Source organism: Protomyctophum bolini, assembly GCF_963924005.1.
Source record: "Protomyctophum bolini genome assembly, chromosome: 4".
NCBI classification, from domain to species: domain Eukaryota; kingdom Metazoa; phylum Chordata; class Actinopteri; order Myctophiformes; family Myctophidae; genus Protomyctophum; species Protomyctophum bolini.
In genome coordinates, this window is record NC_137865.1 from 2,552,262 (window position 1) to 2,561,700 (window position 9,439).

Here is a 9,439-nt window from a genome sequence, read left to right on the forward strand (position 1 = left end):
GCTATGTATTTTCAGCGTAGCTGTGAACTTCCCTCTCACAGGTAGACGGTTCCTCCCAGCTCCATAAAGGGCCCTGTCTGATTTAATCAGCTCTGGAAACTGTCCATGTGCTTGGTACACAGATTCTGGTATAGCGGTAACATCAGCACCTGTATCGATTCTGAATTCTGACTCATGGTCATTTACCTTCACTTTCACTCTCCATGCTTCCTCCGTGTCCTGTGCACTGACTGATCCCAAGAAAGCAATCTCTGTGTAATCCTCATCTTCACTGCTGGCATGGACCTCTCTGACTGCCCCAGACCGACACACTTTAGAATAATGTCCTTTCTTCTTACATGTGTTGCAGGTTGCATCTTTGGCTGGGCACTGCTGTTTGCCATGTCGTGGTGTCCTCCCACACCAGTTGCACCAGTGTGTGTCCCCCTGTGCCTGTGACTGAGGGCGCACATATTCCTTCTGGAATGGGATTCTGCCTTTATTCTGCTGCTTATTATTTCTCTCTTTGTGGAATGGGCGCTGCTGCATGTGAACACTGTCCATATGGTCTCCTGTGGCCTCCGCCTTGAAGTTGCTTTTAAGCATATCCTGCTGCTTTTTAACAAGTTCACTTTGGCGGACACGAGCGACAGCCTTCACCAGAGTTAATTCAGGATCCATTTGAAGTTGCTCAGACATTCTCTTGTCCCTTATGCCTACAACTATTCTGTCCCGTATCAACTCGTCATGCAGCTGTCCATAACCACAGTGCTCCGATAGACAATGCAGTGCTGTGATAAAGCCCTCCACAGATTCACCAGCGTCTTGCTGTCTCAGGTTGAATTTAGCTCTTTCAAAAATCACATTTCTGCGGACTACAAAGTGTGAATCCAGTTTTTCTCTGACTGTTTCGTACACATCTATCTCTGCATCTGTCATGTGAAGTGAAATTATCACGTCCTCTGCGTCGTCACCCATTGTATAGATGAGAGTATTCACCTGATTTCCCTGTGATTGTTTCTCCAAACCAGATGAAATCCTGAACCTCTCAAATCTTCTTATCCACTTGGGCCACTCCCCTGGATGTGTGAAATCAAAGTTCGGTGGTGGCGACACTTGAAACCGGTCCATGACGGCGATATCTGTAGTTCCCTTCTTTCCGAGGCGTCTACTCACTCACATGCGCGGTCCTTTGTCTGCCCGTTAGCCACGTAGCCTGTTAGCTCCTCACTGTCTCAGCCTAGCTGTACGAAAAAAATCTCCTTGCAGGTCCTTATTCACAAAAAAAATCTCACCGACTGTATCTTTCATGAATCACGTCTTCTGACACCATGTTAGGTTGTGCTGGCTGTACTCGTATAGAGGTATAAATGAGAGGACAAGACAACATACGTGCTGGTCTACTGCTGGTGTTTATTGAACTGAAGTAACATGCTCTTTCACCGTATAACCCATAGGCGGCGGTGCTGCCTCGGTTACCAGATAACCTCATATTATAACACCACAGAGCCACAGAGGCCTTTGGATCATGCATGTACAGAGCATTTGAATGGTGTTTGCTGTGCATCAAAGGTGTCTTTAGTGCATTTATAAGGGTTTATCATGTTTGTTAATCAGATAATAGAGGAGAAACAATGACAGAACAAGACAGAACACAGACAGAGTGCCTGGTAGCTCAGTGGGTTAAGTGGCTGTCCACAGGATCCAGATGTTGTGTGGGTTCAAATCCCACTCTGGGCTTAATTACTCTGAAAGTAGAAGATAAAACTGCCTGGAAAATATCTCTCAGTCAGGCTAAGGTAGTGATGGTGCAGTGGTAAAGAAAAGGGCCTTGAAGTTTATGCATCGTCGTGGTGTTGCGAACCACTCGCAGGTTCAAGCCTATAATGCCACTAACGAACATGTCCTGATCCTGCTGACCATGATCCTGGCGCAGTATTATATGGGTGTGGGTGGTGGTGTCCCCCAGTCGTTTCGTACAATAAAAAGAGGTGGCTATGAAACTAAAATCCAGATCTGTCTGTAATATTAATACAAGGAGAGAGAGGAAGGGGTGTCTCAACCTATTTAACTTAAACGCCCAATGCATTCTCAATGGCAATAGCACAAACTTTGGCATGCTACTATAGTCCTACATACAGTACTTACACCTAGAAACCCCATTCGAACCTATAGAGGTTCATCTTACGGTGGAACACATGCTGGAACTTTTTTACTTTGAAATGTTTTGTAGTTTCTGAGTCATTTGACTTAAGGATTATGTTATATCTTTAGCTATATGGAAAAATAGCAGATCTACGAGCTCGAAGCGCGGCACTCGGTGCCACGCTATGAGCTTGTATAGATCTGCTATTTTTCGAAAGTCTTTGAATATATATTCTTTTCCTTGCGAACGTTTTTTAACTCAAATCTTTGCTTCTGGGTGGGGGGGTCCCTGGAGCTACATATTTTGACATTGGGGCCGGCGGCCAAATACAGATAATTCTAGGGCTCGTTGACATGAAAATATTTGAGAATGACTGACAAAGAAACATAGGGGGTTTCTCCAGAAAACTGTCAGGATTTAGAAGACATTTTGTAGAATCGTCCTCAGGGTTGTAAATGAAAGAACGGACCATGTAAACGTGATGTGTCGTCACACTCGTTAAAGCAGAAGTTTATTGAACAGATCTGGAGGTTGTGCGACAGACATTGAGGTACATGATGTGATTACGGTGAGGGGAGGCGGGGGGGAGGGGGACCACGAGTCCCCCCCCCCCAAAAGAAAATAAAATAATAATAAGCTAAACATTGGTGCTGTTAGAAATAGGGCTGGGCGATAATGATCGAATGAACTCAAACATCTCGATTCCGATGGTGTTGTGGCGATATCGTTTTGTAACGATGATATGGACTTTCTTCAGCTTGAACAAATCAAACAAGGCTTAAAAGGAATCGTGACATAAAAATAAATAAAAAAAGTTTTCGTATTTCTTAGTATTATGTTTACGTTTTCTGAGCTCAATTGCACCCCAAAAAACCTGAACTTATAAAATGCAGTAGATTTTTCTGTGGTCTGGGGGGGGGGTTCTGGCTCCAACAAGTGCTCTGATTTGCCTGTGGACTGTGAGGTAAGAGTCCACAAATCCCATATATGACATACACTGTTGAGGGATTTTGCTTGTTTTTATCGCAGCTCAAAAAATGCTTCCAGAACACACAGAGAAAACTCCCAGACCACAGTTCAAAGTTCAGGTTGTGTGGGTGTGATGGAAAGAAAATAAAAATAAATGAATATTATTAATGTCACAAAGCCTGGAAGTGATTAAAGTCATGCGGGAGAAGACCATTTAAGTTGCCCTATCACGATTTGAATATCAAACAAATCGCTACATATATCGCCCAGCCCTATACGTTCAGACAGGATATTTACGCTTGACATGACACACGCTCACACGTGCACGCACGCACACACACACACACACACACACACACACACACACACACACACACACGCACACAGATGTACGCACAGCACCGACACCAACACCCCCCCCCCCCATCCGCCATTATCACTATTGAGTCCAGGTGGGAGTCCACGGGTCGTTGTCGCGTTATCGTCTGTCTCGTCTCGGAAAGAAACGAGACGTGTGTGTGTGTGTGTGTGTGTGTGTGTGTGTGCGTGTGTGCGTGTGTGTGTGCGTGTGTGTGTGTGTGTGTGTGTGTGTGTGTGTGTTTTGCGTCCAACGGCGGGTCTCCCTAACTGTGAGAGGTATTTTGATGATGATGATGATGGTTGTTTGTTTGTTTCGACCAATAAACCTGAGGTATGAAGAAATACCAAAGAGGATGCAGAATGTGACCAAAAAAAAATAAAAAATGAAACATTTGATACAAAAAACAAAAATAAAAAGGGAGGGGGAAAGGGGGGGGGGGGGGACATGCTATCTAAGCAAACCGTCATAACTGTACACGCAGAACATTTCCAGTCGAAATACTCATTCCATGTTCTTCTATCAACCATTGTCTACTTAAGTTTTTTTTTCGTTTTTTTTTTCTCGTTTTTATCTCAACGTCATCTCTTAAGCAAGTAAAATAATTATATTATAATACAAATGTTTATAAAATAGCAGCACACTCAAGTGACATCACGACTAGGTAATGTTATTTTTTTTTGTATATATATATATATATATATATATATATATATATATATAAGAAATGAAACAAAAAAAATCATAGCTTTTAGCAGCGCAAAAAAAGACAACAATAAACTCAATACAAAATATTGACACTTTTTTTTCCTTCTTCTTCTTCTTCCTCTCCTCTCGACGTCTTCACACCCCTCCCCCGTTCTCCCCCCCCCCCTTCACTTTGGAATACGGTATCTCCTTAACCGCAGCGGTGGAAAGTAACATTTACTTAAGTACTGTACTTAATAGAGTACTTATATATTACAGTATTGATACTTTTACTTAAGTAAACATTTGAGTACTTTTTTCCACCCACCGGCGTTCAACCACTTAAAACCCTCTGTCCTCAGTAAAAAGAAAAGAAAAAAAATCCCTTCGCCAAAAGCAGCCGATCTGCAAAGCCCGCAAAGTTGCGCGTTGTTGCACCGCGTTGTTGGGCTTGTAGATTGGGGCTGTTTATGCCACAATGTCCACCCTCCTCAGATTAAGGGCAAGCTGGGGTTCAATTAGGTCAAGGCTTGTGTTCGGGGGACGGCAGCGCAAATCCCATGTTTGACCTACATGTCCACTTAAAAACAAAATAAAACAAATAAATAAAATAAACACAATGGAAACATTTTTTTTTTGTTTTTTGTTCATTTGTTTGTTTTTTCGTTTTTCAGATTTCAAACCACATTCCTCGTGGTTTGAAACGCGATTCACGCTGACTGAAATAGATTTCTTGTCTCAAGTCCAAGGACACTTGGACTCCTTGGATTTATGCTTTGTTGTCCTTCCTCCAATTACACTGTGTATAGCCGATCTACAAGCTACACAACACGTCGCATCCGCAGCGCTTTGTGAAGCTCGCAGGTGGGCTATTCCTGGCGGACCGAGTTGAGCGCGACTCGCGGCTGTAACGCGGCATTACGTTGCCACCGCATAGCAAAACACGACGCCGATAGCTCGACGATATCCCAGCGACACAAAAAAATCTGCTCCGATCGCCTGATGCCTGATGCCGAACAGCAGAGAGTGGGGCAGATTTGAGAAACAAAAACGGGATTTTAATTCAATTTGCCTGCATGCCAGAACAAAGCCATGCATTGGGAGGTGTCGGTTCAAATTAATCCACCACAGTTTTTTTTCTTCAGTCGTGCATTCAGAAAAGTCAACCGAAATACCCAAGAAAAGAACACGACATACTGCAAAACCTGCCTCGCCATTAGCAAACGGCGATGCTTTGTGTTTTGTGTAAAAGAAATAATAATAATAAAATTATAATAATAATACAACTCTTTCTGGTTTGGTGTTGATGTTGGCTTGTCGAACCCCTTTGCCAAAGTTTTGACAGAAGCAGCAAACCTGGTAGGGGATTACAAAGGGTTTGACCACCTGGCCACTACTGACTATACGCCTACTGACCACCTGGCCACTGCACGCCTACTGACCACCTGGCCACCAACGCACGCCTACTGACCCCCTGGCCACCAACGCACGCCTACTGACAACCTGGACACGACCACACGCCTACTGACCACCTGGCCACCACACACCTACTGACCACCTGGCCACCACCGCACGCCTACTGACCACCTGGCCACCACACGCCTACTGACCACGTGGCCACTGCACGCCTACTGACCACCTGGCCACCACACGCCTACTGACCACCTGGCCACTGCACGCCTACTGACCACCTGGCCACTGCACGCCTACTGACCACCTTGGCCACCGCACGCCTTACTGAACGGAGAACAACTCACACAAAGCAACAACACATTACTGACCAGCCACTTTATAGGACACACATGAATCAAAGTGTGTTTGGACAGAAACAATGGCTTGATCTTTTTTCTTCTTACTTGAAAATAAAACAAAAATTCAAAACCACACTGTCTTCTGACTGTCATTTCTTTGAAGTCCAGTGTGACTTTTTTATTTTTTTTTATTTTTTTTGTGAAGCTGATTAAAAAAAATCTAAATAAATTCAAGTACAACCAATATTTCATGATGTGAAAATAACATAAAGCAAAATTCATGAAAACCAATGAATGTGTATGTATGCATTTTCCACTTTGCATTGGCATTTTTGTATGGTCTTTATTCACTCACACAGACATGGTCAGACCTCCCTTCTACTTTTCGGAATGTTGTTTTGTTTTTTAATTATTATTTGGTTTTTTTTTTTACGTCTCGGTAGGAATGTCCTCTAATCGTAATAAGCGTTTTTTATTTGACTCTTATTGGAGGGAGCGTCTGATGATTGGGAAACCAGCCCTACAAAGTAAAAGTAGAAAACATCTATTCAACCTCCTCCCGCCCCGCCCAACGCATTTCATTTCATTTGTCTCTCTTTTGGGAGAATGTTTTCAAAGTGCTTCTTTTTGCCATTGAAATCATATAGGGGAACTGACACGGCCCCATGTGGAACTCCAGATGCAATCGATAGAACACGTGCATCTGAACGATGACCATCTGGCAGTGTAATAGTCGTATATAAGCTCAATTTTGTACAATTTGCAACTTTTTCTCACTCGGAACTCGTCTCCCTGTTTGCGGACTCTCCGGTCACGACAGAAAAGACTGGACAGGTCAACACAACGCTAACGCCTGCTTCGTACTCGGGTCGCACGGCGGTGCCACAACAACAACTGATCTTCAAGCTACCGACGGGTATACCGCGGTTAAGCGACGTGTGTGCCGTGCGACGGGAATATGAATCCGGCTTAATAGGCAATAATACCAAAACGTTTTAACTTTGGGGCCTTCATGGGCTGGCCACTGGCCGTATATATATATATATATATACGCATGTCAACACACCCATATCGCCTACACACAAGCAGCAAGAATCGTCCTTGTGCACACAACGACAACAAGCCCTCCGTCAAGTCCTCTAGCCGTGTGCCTTCTTCCCCCAAGTCCTCCTTTTGCAGCAAGAATAAGCCCCCGATTCAGACTTCAGAATCCAAAAGTCCACCGGGTTTCCGGACTCTTGGAACTACTTGGACCCCAGCACCTCTCCGCTGCTACTCAGGACCGCTCGTTGGCTCACACTGTATATATACGTGTGAAATGATAAAAAACGTGTCCATTCGGCTTATAAAGCTATACGTCTCGCTGCACGCACGGAAACGACCCCGGTGTAGTAAAAAAGACGACGAACCCCAACCTGCCGCCGACGACGCCTGCACTCCGAGGAGGAGTCACTGACCGGCAAGAACGAGCCATGAAAGAGAGAGAGTGTGCTCCACTTCCTTCTGGCGCCCGATGTGTTTACTGTCGACGCTCATGGTCAAAACTTTAAGTACAGTTTTCTGAGTATCTTGTACTCGATATTGGCAGATATTGTACTTTCTTTGACTCCACTACATGTCGAGGAAGGGATAGACCCCCCCCCCCCCAGGACCCAAACTTACAAAAATACATTATGAATTAACCGTATACGGAATAACGAAAACAGCTGATCTATACAAGCTCACACCCCGACGTCTCATCGTCGTCTCTGGAATGAAACGCTCTGAAATGTCCGAGTCGAGTAACCCCTCGAAGCACGACGACGCCGGACTGAGCTTGGCTCTTCCGCGTGCGTCGTTTTGTAAAAAAAAAAAAAGACATGAGAAGATCTCTCTTTGACTTTTAAAACAATGTGCAGTGATACACAGAACGCCTGAAAAAAGAATCACCTCTGACCTCGAGGCTATGGAAGCTCTCAGGATAAAAGAAAAAGAAAACGAATGAAAGTCCTCATCGTTCCCACATGTCCGATCCACGTGAATCCGTATGAATCCTCCTTTGCGTCGACGAGAATCCTATTCGTTAGCGACGTGCGCGCTCATTGTTGGCCAACAACGAATCGCCACACAGACAAATATTGTACGGAGACAGTGATATCATAGCATAATAATAGTCCTGTTCAAATGACAGACTATAGCATCCATATAGCCGCGGCCTTCCTGCAATATATAGTCTTTCATTACAGAACTAAGCTTAGTGACTATATATGCGACTAGACTTAATAAAGACTCATGGCTATATAGACTCGAAGACTATAGGCTTGGAAAGTTGCTCGAGCGTAATCTACACCCCGAACGAACGGAATAGCGCGCGGCCACGCTTGCACGCAACGCACACAGAAACGCACAAGCTTGTATTCACCGCCCCACGTGCACGCACGTCGCTCACACACAACACACACACGCACACACACGCACGCACGCAGCACGAACAAGCAGCCTGACAGAAGGAGCATGTCGATCACATTCAACTCTATTTCTCTGAATTCATGTCCCTCAATAATAATAATAATAATAATAATAATAATAATAAAACTATTAACAATAATAATAATCATCCGGATTGCCTGGAATTTATAATTGGTCTCTCGTGAAGTCTCTCGTCTCCACAAAGGAGAGCTTCTCATTGCGTGAAGCAGATCTCTGGTTAAGGCCCTAACCATCCAAACGTCTATACTAAAAGATGACCATTTAAGGAAAAGAAGGAAAAGAAAGCCCTTTGTCTCGTTGGGACCGTATACATCGTGAGAGATACGAATGTCGCCCCACACACCCCCATGTTTAAAATGCCGTGTCGACAAGCTATATGGTTTTAGGATATCAGTCACTGATGGTATACAAATCAAAACAAAACGGAACATAATTATACAACATGACTGGCTTCCCTTCTGTGAATGAAAAGGCACCATAAGAGTTTCTTTCTCATATCAAATTAATTTTCTTTTTTTTTGTTTGTTTTTTTTGCGTTTTTTTGTATATAAGTATCATAGAATATCTGTTTGTATATCTAAAATAGCTTTTGATTTCATAATGTACATCATGGGAACATGGCGACGACAATTTCTTTCTTGAAAAATAGAAATCTATAAAAACAAGCCAGCACTTTTGTTTCCCCCGTCTCTCTCTCTCTCTCTCTCTCTCTCTCTCTCTCTCTCTCTCTCTCTCTCTCTCTCTCTCTCTCTCTCTCTTGTTCATTGTCGTTTTTTTTCGTCGTCAAAAAAAAACAAAAACCCTCTAGATTTTCCTTTCTTCTTTCCAGGTGTTGCTGTTGATGGGATTCCTGCACGACAGAGCCCTCTGGTGGGCGGTTTTTCAGAGGTTGATGTCCCGTACATCCGTGGGTGTGGAGGAGGCCTGGTCAGGGGTGTCCAGCCCCTTAGCACTGGGCCCTCTGTGCGTCTGCTGCTGCTGCTGGCGCCCCTCTCGCAGGCTACTGACCAGCACACGCTCTATCTGCTCCTGGCACGCCTTCAGCACGTCCTGAAAAAAAACACATTTATATCACATTTA

The 9,439-nt window shown here is 44.1% G+C and overlaps 1 protein-coding gene across 1 annotated transcript in view; it reads right to left on the reverse strand.

Annotated features, from left to right (window-relative positions):
• Positions 1-4,153: 4,153 nt before the first annotated feature.
• Positions 4,154-9,439, reverse strand: part of LOC308313566 (G1/S-specific cyclin-D2-like) — a 10,911-nt gene continuing 5,625 nt past the window's right edge. Inside the window, exon 2 of the mRNA XM_080760766.1 lies at positions 4,154-9,409. Coding sequence (XP_080616892.1) covers positions 9,242-9,409 — 168 coding nt within the window. The 3' untranslated portion in view covers positions 4,154-9,241. The remainder of the gene's footprint in view (positions 9,410-9,439) is intronic.